The sequence below is a fragment of the Spodoptera frugiperda genome, chromosome 25 (assembly GCF_023101765.2).
Source record: "Spodoptera frugiperda isolate SF20-4 chromosome 25, AGI-APGP_CSIRO_Sfru_2.0, whole genome shotgun sequence".
Taxonomy (NCBI): domain Eukaryota; kingdom Metazoa; phylum Arthropoda; class Insecta; order Lepidoptera; family Noctuidae; genus Spodoptera; species Spodoptera frugiperda.
The window spans coordinates 808486-826974 of NC_064236.1; the positions used below are offsets into that span (position 1 = coordinate 808486).

The 18489-nt window shown below is 34.4% G+C and overlaps 2 protein-coding genes across 17 annotated transcripts in view; one reads left to right on the top strand and one right to left on the bottom strand.

Moving 5' to 3' along the window:
• Window positions 1–2674, bottom strand: part of LOC118263888 (coiled-coil domain-containing protein AGAP005037) — a 355131-nt gene extending 352457 nt beyond the window's left edge. For 14 of the 16 annotated variants that reach the window (XR_004782630.2, XM_035576117.2, XM_035576144.2 and 11 more), the window contains exon 1: window positions 2067–2673. The gene's annotated coding sequence lies outside the window, so the exon portion shown is untranslated. Of the gene's footprint in view, window positions 1–2066 lie in introns of all 16 variants that reach the window. The other 2 variants (XM_035576153.2, XM_035576169.2) reach the window with 2 other exon arrangements.
• A 2535-nt stretch (window positions 2675–5209) lies between these two features.
• LOC118264100 (solute carrier family 35 member B1 homolog) lies at window positions 5210–17627 on the top strand. Its single transcript, XM_035576494.2, has 9 exons — window positions 5210–5385; window positions 5513–5736; window positions 6774–6896; window positions 7688–7924; window positions 8933–8994; window positions 10790–10937; window positions 11882–12017; window positions 13419–13520; window positions 15186–17627. Exons 1-8 carry the CDS (start codon window positions 5277–5279, stop codon window positions 13481–13483), a joined length of 1104 nt encoding a protein of 367 aa, XP_035432387.1. The 5' UTR covers window positions 5210–5276; the 3' UTR covers window positions 13484–13520; window positions 15186–17627.
• Window positions 17628–18489: the final 862 nt, after the last annotated feature.

Sequence of the window (18489 nt, forward strand, 5' to 3'; positions counted from 1 at the left end):
TGAGTAACTATTTAGTTAATAGCTTTTAACGATTTATCCAACATTTTATGTGTTCATAGTTAATATCGAACTTGATTTGTTTGACAATATTCATGTTTGTAACTAATGCTGCTTTGATCCGGAAACAAGCAACAACTGGAGTAACTAGTTAGTTAATGAAAAATAGTTATTGGATTTTTTTTTTGAGTAGTGGTAGATAAGTCCCTTGATCTAGCCAGTTCTATCGAAACTGAGACCCCTTACCCTTGTACTAAGTCGCACACGCGACTGTCGTCGTCGATGCGACACATTTTTTCCTCATAAAATAAACACCATGTTCAAATAAATGTCATAGTTGGTTACAATAACATGTAGAGGAAAACTTAGGGTACCTATCTATCTTATATGCATATATCTTCTTATTAAACTACATACGGGTATAGGTATGTGTAACTAGCGAATTCCTATAACTACCTGCGCGGTTTCACCCGCTACTCGGCTCCTATTGACAGTAGCGTGATGATTATACCCTGTAGCCTTGTTCAGTAAATGGACTATCCAACACAAGAATAATTATTCAAATTGAACCAGTGGTTTCGGAGATTAGTACATTCAAACAAAATCTTTTTCTTTTTTATGTGCAATTCATAGTTAGTTAAACCTAACTTTTAAAGTTACATGGGTGAATGAATATGACACGTATATGGTTATTTATGGTTACGTGATAAGGTTCTGTATATTTATTCAGGTGGATATAAACCTGACAGGGTATCACTATCTCTACATAGAAAACCGCCGTTACTTTTAACTGGCTTCTGACTTCTCTTCTTATTTACCAAATAGGTACTGATTGGATAAATGAGGGTTTGATCTGTGATCTGTGTATGTGGTGGGTTACTAGGTTCGGACCTGCGGACTACCTCGCGGGTTTAGCGGGGCTCCGGCTGGAAAAGCAGGAGTAGGAACGGGGTGGTTTTTAGTCATTCAGAGTCTGACACTCACTCTCGCCTCGCCCAAGATGAGAGAGGTCATTGGATGATTTTCCCCCTTAAAAAAAAGTACATAGGTACGTTCGTCCGCGAGTCCGCGACTATCTCGCCTTTGGCCGATTAATTTTTCGTAAACTATATTCATAAATGAAATGGTCACTGCCTAGTTTACCTAGATATTTAAAGTAGGTAGGTTGGTAGATTAGGTAAAACTGGTCGTCCTCTAAGCAAACGAGATGCCGACCATAATGTTAGCAATCTATCTATACCTAGTCGTACTAATCTATACTTCGGCACTTAAAATAATAGCTGAACAGTTTGTTTGATTGTTTGAACGCGTAAATCTTAGAAACTACTGGACCAAATTGAATAATTCTCTTTTTGTTGAATAATATTTTTTGTCGAGCAAGATTTTGGGTTATAAAACATGACTCTACGTTCAATAGGAGCTGACCGGGGAGTGTAAATGCGCGGGATTAACTAGAGGTAGCAATAATTTGAAACATAATTATTGATGGTAGTTAAATTAAATGTTAATGAATACCTACATAATTACCTACGTTTTCATGGAATGATACGGAGTTAAATTACGCCAGCTAGGTACAAGTATTGTAGGTAACAACACTAACAACTTGGTGTCGTAAATTCGTAATTAATCGAACATAAATAAGGACTACCTTTAGACTAGGTAGGACTGAATTATAACTTAAATAAGCAGTTTAACTTTTATGTTAATTTGTTCGAGATAGATAAGTATGTAGAGTCGTTGTATTCGCAGATATTTAACAATAATAAACACGTACCTACGAACAAACTAAAACTATGTAAATAATGAAATACTCGTACTTAATTCGTTTACTTTTCTAAATACGACTCTGCTCAACGCTGCCAGTCATTACGAACGACATTAGTCATAGAAGATAGAGGCAATTAACAAACGACTTTAACCATAATTAACAAACCAATAAATGGGAGTACTCGACCGACCCACTGCCTAATACAACGACGACTAAACTTAAATACCAAATATTTAACTTATTTATCTCTATAAATTCATATTATTTTCTTCAGAACAAAGTTTGAAAACTTTTAACTTACCTAGGTATTTTATTTTATAATGCCGTCAAGTCCACATTCTGTCGAAATATAGTTCGGAATATCTCCAGTCACATTTAAGAATATAAACTGTAGTTTAAATTAACACACGTTTATGATAAAACAACAGAAACCATTGTTATCCGGCTTATGAGTCACACTAGAAAATAAATCCTGTTTCATAACTTGAATTTGCCGCAATTATGTCATGTTGCAATAACACTACAAACAAAACTTTATGCAGTTATTGTCATTCACAGCATTCACATTAACTTAAACTTTTCTTCGTTATTTGAATCAAATTATATTCCGACAAACTTAAACAAAACAACACTGAACACAAGTAAATCACAACTTGAACTAAACTAAACTTTACTAACTAATAAGTACGTGTTGTAAAATTGCTCAACTTCGTAATCTTGCAGTAACATTGACATTAAAATATTAGTTATTAACTTAATAATAACTTTATATTATGTAAAAAATCGGCCGGAAATAGTCCGTATATGCAATGTTCAATGATAGTTCTCAATAAAAAATAACCTTTTACGTTTAAATTCTACATCATAGCTAAGGCATTTTTTGTAAATTCGAAGGCCATTCCCCGTGTTGTAGAGTAAGCCTTTGTACCATGCGATAGAGTTGCTTTTGAGTAGACGCCTTTTACCGCGTTCCGTTTTTCCATACTCCGATTGGAATCCAGTGGTCACAGATAAAAAATGACAGTATTTTGTGACATCTTAACTCAAACATGAATTATGTATTGATTTGCGTTTTAAATTCTATTCTTCGGTTATAGTTTTTGTAAATCAGTAATGGACGGGATGTTGTTTTAATGTGTTGTTACAATATTTTTGCGTATAATCAATAGGCTATGAACACAAGTTTTGCGTATAGCTGTTATAAATGAATTTAAAAAAAAATAGAGTATATAATATACTTTCATATAAGTCTTGTAAGTTCCAATTGGAAAGTTTTATAAACAAACTTATAAGAATTGCTTTCTGTTATTTTTTTAATCTTTATTTTGGTAACTAATCGTAACTATTCTAACGCTGTTTTAAACAGATGTCTAGAGTATGCACTAGGAGTTGACTTTTATTTTTCACACATAGTTAAATAATATGGTAAAATCCTAATTAAAAATATTAAGCGCTAATTCAAGCTATAATTTTATAGTAAATATTTTTTTGCATAATTATGTTTAGTGGTTATAAAACCTACTAAGAAATTAGGTAAAGGTTCAATTAGAAATAATTATGTAAGATTAGTACCTAGGTGATCTGGGAACTTCAAAGCTCAAAAATATGTAACGATTTGGTAGACATGTAGACAGGTGGTTGAACCCCGTCTGGCCGGCGAGGTCAATGTCAATGCCACTACTGTTATTGCGAATATTATTTAACGATATCACTCAGTATTTTTCATTTAGCTTGAAAATATTACTGCTCAGTTGAGATATCGAGTGAAAATAATTAGTGTTCGAGGGCTTAGTACGAGTTTGTTTTATATTTAAAGTAATTTATAATCTTCGGCAAAAAGATTGGTTACCTATGTGAGCAGATAATGAGGTAACTGAATAGGTAATTTACGACAACGTAATACATAATACTTAGACAAGTATTCAGTTCATGAGGTACAAATGGACTGACTTACGAGAGTGAGATCTTACAAATAATAAGGGACTTGTTTTTACCCCTGGGCTATGGAACACTAGAAAGACCCCATTGAAATCGATGCATTTGTTTACGATGGGGTATTGTTAAAAATAAGGGTAGGTACCGCGCCGCGTCGCGCCATCTCGATACTAAGTATTTATGTAGCAGATAGATGGCGCTAAGCTTAACAACTCCTCTTTAGTTGTAAATGAAGAACATCACGAAATGATAAAAAATAATGGGATCCACAATCCAACTTTGGCTGTTCCTTGTATTTTTACTTCTACTGTAGGGTGTAAGCGGATGCACTTTGGGGCTGCGGAAGACCTTGCAGGTTAACCGAGGCTCCAGCTCGAAGCAAAAGCAGGAAGTGGGTTTTTATTTAGTAAGAATCTTCCACTCCCTCTCACCAAGGTATTAAATGTCATTTAAATGAGTGTTAGGCCGTAAACGTCTTGACATTTCAATTAACATGAACTATTACCGTTACTTATTTGCTTTAAATATTAACATGAGTTTGGTAGGCGAGGATTTTGACCGGCTCCCCCAAACCGACCAAATGGTGCGGAGCGAGAGGGACTGGGATGCCGTCTCCTCCTTCTGCGAAGCAGTCATGCTAGCTAAGGAGGAGGCGGGGCGCGTGAGAGAACAAACCTCCTCACGCCCCAGCCGTCGCGAGGGACAGTCCGGGCGTCGGGGATCGCGAGACGATCTCCGGCCACCGTAAGTGCGGGCCTGCGGACGGCGAGCAAGGGTAGCTTACCGCCCGAACAGAACCAGACCCGTGCGTGCGGCGCGTCGCGTTCGGCGCGCGCCTCAAAGAGCCATCAGACCACCACAGATGGGGCCCAGCAGGGCTGATGCCTGATCCGGAGCTGCGGACTACCTAGCGGGTTTACCGGGGCTCCGGCTCGAAAAGCAGGAGAAGGAACGGGGTGGTTTTTAGTCAGTAAGAGTCTGACACTCCCTCTCGCCTCGCCCAAGGCGAGAAAAGTCATTGGATGATTTTCCCCCTCAAAAAAAAAAAAAAAAAAAAAAAAAGCCGTAAACGTGCGAAAGCTTGATTTAAAAAAAAATGTTGGTAACATTAGTGGGGGCTCATGTTTATGATGTTTTAAAATTTTTTGAAGGTAGATAATTATAAAAATTTTATCATTACCTAAACATTAATAAATTGAAACCACTTCTAACTGTATATAAAGTTGTATCTCTAAGTTTCAATTATCATATACCATTACTTAACAAGCATTATTTCTAAGTGTTATTCATATTGTTAATCAAATACAAAAGATAGATTTCTTTAATCTGTGCGAATAATCAATAACGAAACGCAAGAACATAAGAAACGAAACGTTGTGTTTGAGCGTCGCGTTGAGCCATGTCAGAACATTGTTTGTCATTCATGACACACGTGGACGAATGACAGCTCTATCGGTTTACTCTTTCTATTTTCTTTTGAGGGAAAGAGATGCAACTATACCAAAACTGTATTTCGACCTTGATTAGATTTTGAACTGATTGATTACTAAAGATACAACATTTTCAAATTGTGTCCATGTTAGAAACCACAGAACTTCGCCCAAGTTTAGTATTGAATGTTGGTCAGGAATCAGTAAATCAATTGAAGCAAGAATTTCCATTTATAAGACGTGTTTTGCTTAAAGGTATGCGATTCATTTCATTTCGAGTTATTCTTTGGACACGTATGGTTGAGCTGTAACATATTTTTGTGATTAATTTACTTTTATTTACATTAATTTTTAAATACAGTTTTTACAATATTATTTTCAGTCGTTACGTGGCGCAATAGATTCGTCGAAATGACTAAAACTCGAAGCGAATTCAGATTTTTGGTGTACGCCGGTGCAATTTTCGTATGCTATTTTATGTATGGAATGCTGCAAGAAAAAATAACTAGAGGAAAGTATGGAGAAAATAATGAGAAGTTCACGTGTACCTTATCACTGGTACTAATACAATGTATCGTGAATTACATCTTCGCTCAAATCTTGATGGTGAGACATTTATTCATTTATTAATATTTCTTACATTAGTCTTATCAGTAATTATTGCCTCACATGTTCTTTATAAAGTGCTTTAACTATTTATTTGGCATACCTATGATATCGATTCCTTAGTTATTACAGCTTCATCAAAAGGTTGTAAAAAATTTGCTTGTGCGACAAGATTGTGCACTATTTTTTTTTGCGTTAATCTTGATGTATTTTTGTGGTATACAATATATTAAATTAATAAAGCCCTATGCAATAAATGGTACAGTAGTATTTTAAACACAAAGTAAATAACATTATGTGATAAGGCCACCTATTGAACATGCTGTAATTTGAATATATAAACCACAATAATGCACCCAAATTGAATATAAGCCATTAAACTGGATTTACCACAGGTAGAATTTTCAAACATTTCTTTAAGCCATATCATGTAAATTCTAAAATAACTTCTCAAAAATAATCAATTCCAAGTGTCTGAAAAAAAGGACTCATGCCAGCCATATAAAAGGATGCAGAATTAATATTATTAAGCTCAGGTTAAAGTAACATCTGAAAGTGATGGATTGATTACTGAATATAGTTATTTAATTTGCAATTTTCAGCCTGATTTCACACCTAATGTATGTAATGTATGCCTACAATCCATTATCATATTCATAGTAAAATAATAAAGAATATTACACTTATAAGAAGATACACATGAAAAGCAATACCCTTCCCTTCCACTACAGTGGGGTAAAAAGTATAAAAAAATTTGCTAATAATTTTGCACATTGTTTTACTTTTTAATTCCTACCTATAGAGAAAAATAGACAAAATAAAAACAAAAACCTACCAAGTAACTAGGTATTACTTTTTTCAATCAGATTTACATTTCTCCATAATAAAAAATATTTTTTATTAGTCTTTTTGATCAATAGCTGTTACTATTGGGTTTTGCGTGGTATTACCACTTTTGTTTTGTCACACAAAACCTATTTATATGCAGCTAAAACATTTAATATAAAATCTTAACAAATTAATTTATATATTTTCAGCTATCCAACAAGCGAGAAGTGGATACTACGAGGAGGGTGTATTATTTCTCATCAGCATTGACATACCTGCTCGGTATGGTCAGTTCTAATATGGCGTTGCAGTGGATCAATTACCCGACACAGGTGAATATACATTTTATATTATTGCTTATTATTTAAAAATTTTGTATATAATTATATTTTTTATTTCTATAAATAGGCCTCAATTTGAAAATGCAAATACAGAAACAAGAAGTGGTCAGTATATCCCATCTTAATGCTCAGAGATATTAAAAAAAAAAATCTATCTATCATCCACTGATACCAAACACTTAATTAATGTTATGATTTTTCTGTTAATATACCTATTACTGTAAATAAGTAGTCTTAAAAGAAAATGGGTAAAAGGAGAGTTTGTTTTTTTTTTTTAAGTTTAATTGTTTATTTTTTGGGTCACAGGCTTTTAAAAAAAGTATAAAAATATATTTATAGTGTCGTAATTGTTATTGTCAGCCATTGAGTGCCATGACATAGATTTAAAACAATAAAAATGTCATAATATCTAGTGATCTTTCTTTGCAAAAAAATACACTTTATTAGTCATGCATAACCTAGTAATAATATTTTACAATTAATATTGTTATACAGTTATGGGAAATAACTTTGGACTAGTTTTTTTTATCTATACTGTATTATTTTCCATTGAAATTGCAGTAAAATCCATCTTGCCAAAACACATAAAGATTTTTTATTAATGGGACAACCCCACCACAACCTCCCACACGCCTGCAACTCCTGAATGCTAGGATCTACAGTAGATACAACCATGAAAACCCTGGAACATTGAACTCAAACACATAAAGATTATCAATACTGAAATAGTGTCGATTATTGTTTCATAGTTACTTACTTAATTTCCCTAATTACTTTTTCAGGTGGTGGGCAAAGCAGCCAAACCAATTCCGGTGATGATACTTGGTGTCCTGGTTGGGCACAAGTCTTACCCGATGAAGAAGTATTTATTTGTTCTGCTAATAGTTGTTGGAGTAGTAATGTTCATGTATAAAGACCAAGTTAAGAAGACTGTGGCTGATGACTCTTCTACGTTTGGAATCGGGGAACTTCTTCTGCTTCTATCTCTAACTATGGACGGTCTTACTGGTGCTGTGCAGGTAATATACATTTTGCTTCTTTACATTGTCCCATGTTTACTTCCATACCGTGATCATACAACATATATGCCATTCAACCAAATCTTTTTACCACTGCCTAATTAAAAAACATTCGTAATTGAATTCATTGAACATAAATAATCCTTACTACTTTTTAAAAAACTAATAGGAGATTAGCAAAATAGAAGAGATAGGAAAGTAAGATAATGATATTTTATATTACAATACAAATTATATTACAAAGTTACAAAATATGTTTAACCTTTGACTACCTTTAATAAAAGAATAGGACTATGGATCTAATGTTTTAAGGATGTGGTTGGGGATAGTTCCATGGAGATGGGGATTCCAGGGTCAGGCTCTAACTGACAAAAAACATCCTTTCAGTATAATTGCTGTGAGCTGGAGCCTCGGTAACTTATTGTGCAGCCCCAGATGACTTATTGACCTTATTATTCTGATCTGAATGTTATGGCTATGTACACTTGTGTACCTATTGCGCTACTGTTATATTATATGCACAAGTGACGCCTCTCTTTTCATTATGACATTGTATTCACCTTTAAGTATTGTGTATGTAACTAAGAGAAATGGTTAACAAACATGTCAAAGGCTAGGTCACTCCGTACTTAGTAATGAAATAATATGTAGTCTCAATATTTTTTTGTTAGTTGTGTTACATGCAAATAGTGAAAAGCTACTAAATTTTAAATTCTACTTAAATGTCGTGCTATCTCTGCCAATTTACAAACTATTTGTAGAGACAGAGGTAGAGTTCAGTATTGTATGCATACTACAATAGGTTTACCCCTACATGAAACTCATTGCCATTTCATTAACCTCAGCTTAGGAGTGTTGGACTTGGATTACACCTTTAAAAAGGTGTAATGGAATAATAAACTATTATTTGGCTCACCAAGGATTATGTAGAGAGAGGATTATGTAGTGGCTATCTCTCTTCCTTAGTATTGCTACTATGTCAACCTAACCAAAGTTTTACTTTTCCAGGAGCGCATCAAGAGTGAATCCTCGCCGTCCGCCTATGCCATGATGCTGAACACGAACATGTGGTATGTATCCCCTTTGTTAATATAAATACTGTATTTTGTATCTTAAGTTGCAGATCTTGCGATTTTTTTTATTCATCATTCATTAATATCATATTTACCATCTTCCTGCCCTTATCCTAAGTTACTTATTGGTAAAAAGGTTTCTTATTTTGACCTTCCTTAATGAACGCCATCGCATCACCAACCTTCCATTTATTTAACCGTTTTTAATTATTTACACAACTTTTACATTTTCTAGTAACGTGTTAATGAATAAGTTAATTAACTTGCGATGTTATGTGTTAATGTTTGCGTAATGTCACTGGCTTAATGCAAAGCGACCAATTGATTTTTTTGCGACTGACTACTATATTTTATTTAGCACGATCAACATTGAGCGAATACCTATTTTGTTGTTGTTGTTTTTAATACTTATTTTGTTTTAAATACCTATTTACACAGTGTAAGTTTTATTAGTTTATAATGTAAAAATCATTATACCTAATCAGCATTTAGATAATTTTCAATTCTAAATTCCAAACTATTATTGTGACCGTGATTTGGGTGATTATCAATTGAGATAATTTTGGTAGTACTGTGTACTTATGCGGTCTGAGACATCTGCAAGTGACCTTTGAGGTCATGTGATGTCCTAAGAGGTCATTAGGTGACCTTAGGGGTCATTTGAAAGTGCTATTCACCTACCTCTGTATTCATAATTAAAATTAATTGAGGTAAGTAAGTAAAACTTTTATTGTCTACATCGGGGTTGTTTACTTAATTTTTAGTTATAACATTATTGTAAAACAAGAAGATTATATGTATATTAAGTGCATATCTATACTAATATTATAAAGCTGAAGAGTTTGTTTGATTGTTTGATTGTTTGTTTGTTTGTTTGAACGCGCTAATCTCCGGAACTACTGGTCCGATTTGAATAATTCTTTTTGTGTTGGATAGTCCATTTATCGAGGAAGGTTATAGGCTATAAAACATCACGCTATAACTATTAGGAGCGAAGAAATAAAGGAAAATGTGGACAAAACGGGAGAAATTATTAATTCTTGAGGGCTTCCGTTGCGTGCGCTGCGAAAATGGTTCAAGATACGAAAATTATATGTATGAAAGAATTATTCCTCTTAAAATGATCTAAAAAAAAGTCCGCGACAGTATATGTCTATCTTTTAGGATTAACTTACTAGAATCGTTTTTATGGTAATCAAACTGGGTCGAAATTAATGCATTATTTGTTAAGAGTTGTATTAACGAAAAAATATTAATCTTTATCGAAATAAATGTGTTGTTCATTAAGAGTATTTAATTGTGAACAAAATTGTCTTTGACATCACTAAACTTCAATAAACATCTTAGAAGATATTACAATTTTAAAATAACTCCGATATAAAATTCACCCGCGCCGCATGATGTGCGAAACACGACGCTGCCAGGATGCACAAATTAACCGTGGGTAACAGGTATAATTTATGAAGCTGAGAAAGTTGTTTGCAAAAATAAATATAATGCCTAAAATAACTATTCCACGCGGACGAAGTCGCGGGCACAGCTAGTCATCAATATAATGGACCAAATATCTGATTACTTTTTAATGTTATATCGTAATAAAATGTCGTTGTGGCCAGTACCCAAAGTAGGAGTTCGCTTACGTTTAAAGTAATCGAAACGTGACCGCGTTCGACGCTCTGATTAGCCGGCTCGAATAAACAACCAATCAGAACGGTACTGAAAGTTTATGACTCCCGGTTCTCAAGCAAACCAGGTTTGTATGCAGGCTGAATTTATTTTATTTTAATTCCAGGTCGTCAATGATCCTGTCAATAGGCGTGTTGCTGAGCGGGGAGATATTCAAGTTCATCGTGTTCGTGTCCACGTTCCCTGAAGTTATAATATTCCTCATCGGACTGGCCTTCGTTGGAGCCCTGGGACAAATGTTCATATTCTTTATGGTATGGAATAAGAAATTTGCCTATCTTTTTATTGTCTGTATGGTAGTAGTATATTGCGAACTGCAATGCAACAAAACGCCTTTTATCTCCGAACGGCACGTAATCCCGATATACCTACAATGTACACCAACTTTTCATTATTTGTGTTATAAGTCCATTGTAATAGGCGGTGTGCCTATTGCCATATAGGTACTGGACCCAATTCCAGACTCTGTGCAACTACTGAGAAATTGTCGAAAAGCCCCAGCAATACTTTGCTCGACCCGGGATCACATTTTACATAACCATGCAGAAAGCCGCAATCCTCAAGCGTTCCTGCACACGATTGCGCCACCGCACCGTCGCCGTAACATCACACTGTCCATACGTGCTGCCATCGTGCCGCCACCGCACAGCCATTTTCTTTTGTTTGATTCATTCCATTACCGGCCGTGTATGAACGTGCACGTATGATTTTTTTACCATTACCACGTTCGTACGCAGCCAGTAATGAAATGAATCAAACAGAGACTACAAGCGCGGAGACGGCACGGTGGTGGCTCGGTGGCGGTGCGGAGACGGCGCGTATGTACAGTATGATGGTGCGGCGGCTGCGCGGTAGTGGCATCGTGTGCAAGAATGCTCAAACGTGTCGGATCGTGCGAAAATTCTTGCAAGAAGATGCCGCTGAAAATGAGACCTACCATGAAGTTCACTTGGTCTAAGCCCGTGAGCTTCATTGTATGACCGAAGTTCTTCAAATTTCAAGAAAAAGAAATAATATAATTCAAATGAAACTAGCGACCCGCCCCCGCTTCACATGGGTGTAATGGTGATATATTATGCATGTATTATACATATACGCCTTCCTCTTGAATCACTCTATTATCTATTATATTTAAAGTTTTAAGCGTACAAAGGGACTTAGGGACAGATGTAATAATATAAATATTTGAACACTTCAGGTGTCGGAGTACGGGCCGCTGCCGTGCTCCGTGGTAACGACGACGCGGAAGTTCTTCACAGTGCTGATGTCTGTCATCATATTCGGTAACGCGCTGTTGCCTCGCCAGTGGCTGGGAGCTATCCTAGTATTCGCAGGTGAGCAGAATACTCTTTTCTATGACTAATTGTGATATTTAAGACGTCGTTTCTCTTTGGCATGCTTGTATTAATTAATGGATGTTCTTTTATTTTACCATTTTTACTTGGGCATTCTTAGAAGTCGTTGCTAAGCGCAGGCATTTGAAAAATGTGTTAGGAATGCGGATTCTGTAACAAAACGCTTAATAAACTTAGATCATTATTAAATTATACCCTATGCGCCGTAACAAGGTGCGGCTGACAGATTCAGTAACGTTTCGTATCACCCTTGAAAGTTGCTGCGATTTAAAAATTATGCCTTAGTATTTTAACTGTATCACATTCGTATTATGTTAAATCATTCGGAAGTGTAGTTAATTAAATTAAAACCAACCGGAATGTTCTAGTCTTTAAATAAAATCTAATGAAATGAAAAATAAAGTAAAGAGTTATGCGTATAACGTAAAGCCATAGTCGTGTTTAGTGATGGGATGTACTGCTACGATGGATAGACATTTTTAGAATAAAAAACGTCGTTCAATTATCACTCTTAAAAAACCTTTAATTATGTGGGTAAATCTACTGTAGACGCGGCTCTCTCTGCCCGAACCACAGTGACTTTATCTGAGCACAAATATGTAGTAGACATTTCCGGCGCCTTTGATAATGCGTGGTGGTACTTAATCTGAAAGATCGTGGTTGCTTTAGTAACATATACAAACTAATATATACTTATATTCTTCACGGTTCTGTAAAACTGAAACCCTGAAACACCTCAGAGCTCGGTCATAAAATATTTATTTTGACAAGTATATACACGTAGTTAGACTGCACAACTAAATAACACGCACATTTAATAAAAAAATTAAAGAGAATTAAATGTATGCTGCGAGTATCGATAGCGATAAAAAAAGATTTTTCTAATGTCCATCCCTAAAGAGAGACGTCAACGTCATACTGGCATCTGTCAGCCGCACCTTGTTACAACGCATAAGGTATAATACAAAAATCGCGATTCTGCAATTCTAAAGAGAAAAACAGGTAATATTTAAAACCATTGACAGTTTCAGTCAGATCAGGATAGGTTAGTTAAAAAACATTCATTTATGTCAATCAAAATTATTTATAGACCGGGAAAGCACTTTTGAACATCAAAGCGAATATTATAATATTAACAAATATCTGTTTGTCGGTCAGTCCTCTAGTGAAGCTATTACCTCGTTCCAAAGTGTTGTTTCAAGCTCGTTCTATTATGTTATAATATGTGAAATACTTATGATTAAGATTTTTAAGGTTAGTCGATTGTTTACTTGCCAAAAGTGCCTTCTTGATTGAATCAAAATAAATGATTAGAACTATGTCAGCAGCATACAACGTGTGGTGAGGTAGAGTTTAAACTATTTATGTTTTTAATTTCAGGATTGTTCCTGGATATGTTCTACAGTAAAGGAAAAGCGTCTGCGAAAAGAGTAGCGGGCAAATGATGATTGAAAACACTGATTGTTTTCTAGACAATTTACGGTATGGCCACAATTCGTATTTCTGTCTGATACAGGGTGACAGGTTAAGTCGACCTAAATCCTTTAAGAGATGGTAACATCATTTCTGACTTGATTTGACTAGGGAACCCCATATACCAAAATTAACATTATTAGCATTTTATAAAAGTTACAGTTTTTTCCCTTCTTTTGTGTTTCGTGTAACAAACTTGAAAACTTTTTGTGAAGTAGCAATTAACTGTATCAACAGTCTTAATAGATGAAGGATTAATAAAACAGAAAAGTTTTTGTTTTCTTAAGATATTTTAAAAAATCCTATGCAGTATAATAAGTCGTGTGTCTTGTGATTATCTACCTAATGTCATGCGTAACGTGTTTTGGTCAAATGACTTCCGCGATGTAAGAATTTAAGCGACAATATGGGGTTCCCTAGTCAAATTTCCATAATTCTAACAATGATGAAAATTACCAATTCTTAAATGATTTAGGTTGACTTAACCTGTAGCCCTGTATATTATTGTATTCTATAGTATACAATAAAGTTGAAAATCTATCTTCGCACCGAATTACTTTGTTCATACGTTTTAATGTATTTAAGAAAGGCAGACCATGAAGCAATGAATTTATTAATATATACAGCTTTATTGTTGTTACGATTTTACTATATTGTCCCACAGTACCTGAATCTAAGAGCCCTGGATTCTTTGGGTTTTTGCTGAGGACACTGGGTTTTTTTGTACAACGTTAAAACGTTTTCAACAATTTCCCTCTGTATGAGAGTACGCAAAAATAGCAAACTAACAAATTAAGCTTAGTGGAGTGGTAGGGAGGCCTTTGCCATCCTGTGGGACGATCATGGCTGAAAATAAAGAATAGATAAATTAAATAATATAAGAGATAAATGTCGTGCTTGATGTTGTGTGCGTCTAAATTTGAATTAGAGAGTGATTAGAATCTTACAATAGAGGCTTACAGGCTGTCGTGCATTAGACTAAAATATGAGATGGCACTGTAACAAAGATTATGACAAAAAATAATAAAAAAAACTCAGATTTCGATGTTTTGTGTTTTAGGTAAAGTTCTAAGTACCTATCTATCTATGTTGTGTGTATATACTGTGTACATGAGTACGTATGTACATATCTATTAAGTATGTAAAATATGTAGGTATGAGAGGGAGGCAGTATAGCAATACAATATCTGTTGACTAGCTTGTTTCTAAAATCTGTGCACACCACTGGTCGTTATGAGTTAATATTTTATTCTTAGTCCATAGATACTTAACTATTTTTTATTTCATAAATACATACTACACAATTACGTAGTAGAAATTCAATACTTCTAAAAACGGATAGTTAAGTATCTATGTAGTGACTGGTTGAATGGCTACTAAGTAGTGAAATTAAATACTTGTGTGGATGAATATTACAATAACTTTGTTGGGAATTTCCAACAACAGCTGGTAATGTTAAATCATTGTTAGGTATAAGAATTAATACTATATAGTTTTAATTTAGTAATAAGTCGTAGGCCTTATACTATTATGTTTCGCTTGAACGGCTAAACATGTTACGGATTTTATTTAACTCTTATTTAAAATATATGCTTAATTATTTACTTTTCTTTATATACTTACATTTTTTTTACATTTATATTTATTTTAATTTATTTTATTTTTATTTTCCAGGTTTGTTGATGCTGTAATATTTAAGATTTAGTGCTTATAGTATATATATTTTGTTCCGTTGCACTTTTATTTATTTATAAATAATCATAGAGAAGAGTTGTATTGATGACAGATATATCACCAATACTATATTATATTAACTTTAAGGCTATGTTTCTGAGGGTTTAGTATACAATGTTTTGTGTATAAAGTGTATTATGTAGTTGGTGACATATGTTGATAATATAATCATGTTACATTGCAGAGATATTTAAGTAAATACTTGTGTAATGTGTAGTCTAATTTTTGTACTGACTAGATGTCTGTACAAGATAAAGCCAAGGATACACTAGGGGACAAATATTTTGCCACGCGTGTCGCCAGCGACGATGGGTGCGCGACGTTGCTAGACTTTCGTTTACATACCTGGCAACGTGAGGCGCGCGTGGTCGCCATACACATAATATGACAGACGAATACATTTTGTGGGACATTTGCCTCCTAGTGCGTCCTTCGATGAAATGACCCAAATATGTACATACATAGACAACCTCGCACAATGACCCTCCTTAAATGACTAGACAAAGATGTAGTGTAGTAAGATCATCACTTTTTCAAGTTTTCTTTCGCATTCAATCTACTAATTTATAATTTATTACTATCATTAAATAATAATTCATGTTTGTTTCAAACATAAGATGTTAGATTTTATTATGTTAAATTTTATAGGTATCAATATTATTTGCCATTTAAATAGTAAAGGCTTAACATAAATTCGACTAGTATTTAAGATATCGGTGCGTTGTTACTGAAGTAATATGGTTTCGTGGATTTTCCCCCACTTTACCGAATTTGAGACAAACTTTTGTGCAGCAAAAGGATCTTTTAATCGATCTTTAACTATGTATTCATGACAATTATTTTGACAACTATGTTCAACATAGTTAATTTTATAACATTTTCAGTTATATTTCCATTTTACCTTAAATTATAAGCCGCATTTCCTGTGAAAGTTGATGGATGAGATTATATAATTTATGTTTAGGTAGCAATAAAGATGATTTCTCTTATATTGCATATTGTATTCTAAATTCATTCCATTAATTTATTGTGTATTTAGTTTGACAAATTATGGTAATTTTTATTACTTTTACCAAAGTCTAGGTACAAATGTATGTTTCAACCCATTTTCATTAGTAAATAATTTATAAGAAGTAGTATATAACAATGGGTATCATTCGTTAGGAATTGCCACTCCAGGTCATCTCTAATAACTTCGAAAGGATGGAGGGCAGAAATGTATGGGCGACGCATCCACGTTCGCCACAACTAGGCTATTCTGTTACTGTCAATTCGAACCTTTTGACGAGGTCGAGATTATTCTCACAACCAATGATATGACGGACCGATATCAAGTTCACTTTGATCTTTTGAATTGAAAGTTACAGAAACCCCTTGCTGGTCTGACTACATCTGGTTGGATGGTATCACAGCCATGGTTCACTGTGCCAAAGCTCATTTAATTCTGTCCCAGAATACTATATGTACCTAGTCGATGAGCTGTAAGTTCGTTACAGCTTATAACATTTTTGTCCACATAAATAAATATAGAACCCTGGGACAACATTTTGTGAGTTTTGGCACTAGGAACAATGGTTCTGATACCTTTCAAACAGAATTGGCCTTAGTCGTGGCGGAGCTGAATGTATTTTGCTCACTGTCCTTTAGTTTTAATACCTAATTTTAATATCTGACTATGCAATCTTAACATTTTCCAACACCATGTTTCGTATAAACATATCGAACCCATAGATAAGTTTCGAGAACTAATGGAATTGAAAAAAAAGGCTTATACTAATGTAGTAAATAAAGAAATGTGCATAAATAAAGAAATGTGCATTCAACTAAATGTTTATTTCATAATCATTTATTATGAATGTGGAAACCTAGACTAACACTAGAACTAGACTGTCCTAGTAACACCTAGGACTAACCTGCTTGGCTCACGTTTTAACGAAAATGTAATTTATGTCACGAATTTAATAATATAACCTAAATAACCTAACCATGCATGATTGTGTGAGCTATGTTAGTTAGTAAGGGGTATGCAATGTAAGTAGCTGCTGTGAGCAGATTGTACAAAAAGTAAACTAATGAATCACATGCAAAACCAACAACACTATATATCAATATAGTGTTAAAACTAATGAAAGTCGCTATGACTAACCAGTACTCTCAGTAGCTCCTCAACGACTTATGTTAATGTAACTTTGCACAAGTGTTGTTACCATTTGCCAGAATTGGAAGTACATTGCAGCTATCGATGACCATAATTTGCAGACTGACTCTAATACAAAGTGTCCAATGTTATTAGTAAGATATTACATCAAATGTTAGCACTTAAAGTGATATTTTTTCAAAAGAAAATGTTTTATTTGTGGAAATATACAATTTTTTAAATAATTGTCTGCTTTTATTTTAGTATATTTTAATGGGTAAGATGGTAAACGAGCAGATGGATCATTGGTGGTAAGTAATCGGCGCTGCCATGGACACCCGAAACGCGTGCGTTGTCGGCATATTGGGATTTTTTTTTATATTAAAACAGTTTATTTGCTTGTTAATTGTAAGCGGATCAGCTATTTACACGTTGAATCTCAGATACTCCCGTGGTGGAATTAAATTGTCTCTCTAAAGTGGTTAATATTTGATACCTGTTATTTAGCGTGCTGTTTCTTTCAGCCACCCTGCGGAAAATGGTAAGTATCTATAAATCTATAGGTATATCCCAGGAAGAAGTGGTCTTTTGACTTTGTCAGCGAGAATAGAGCTCAGTTTAGAGGAATCCAGGGTTAATAATAAAAATTAGTCTAGTTTTCCTTTTTGACGCTTAAAACTCCAGAACGCAAGAACCGATTTCCACAGTTTTGCATTCGTTGGAAAGGTATCGGGATCCGTGAGGTTTATAGCAAAAAAAAAATCAATAGAAAAGCAGGAAAACGGAACACATTTTTTACATACAGCTCCATCTCTGTGTACAAAATAAGCGAAGCTATCTGGTGGTGAAACGGAGTTCGCCGGGTTTGCTAGTTGATTATAAAATGTTTTTCAGTGCCATCTGGCGGACTTGATAGAAAATACGAAGTACCTATAAAATACGAAGGGTTAAAGTTTCCATTACAGGGTACCTAATGGAAACCTTAAAGAGGGCTTTTACCTAGATGTCGCTGTAAGTCAGTTTCACGTGTGGTACTGAGATTATGATGCTTATAAAATAATAAAATCATTACACCAATTCTTTTCAGTTCTATATGGACTCTTGGTG

Bases quoted from the DNA above. Each gene is read 5' to 3' on its own strand.
- LOC118264100 (XM_035576494.2), top strand. From the start codon at position 5,277: ATGTTAGAAACCACAGAACTTCGCCCAAGTTTAGTATTGAATGTTGGT. The intron at 6,897-7,687 runs GTGAATATACAT...TTACTTTTTCAG, and splicing joins GGATCAATTACCCGACACAG to GTGGTGGGCAAAGCAGCCAA. The intron at 7,925-8,932 runs GTAATATACATT...TTACTTTTCCAG, and splicing joins GTCTTACTGGTGCTGTGCAG to GAGCGCATCAAGAGTGAATC.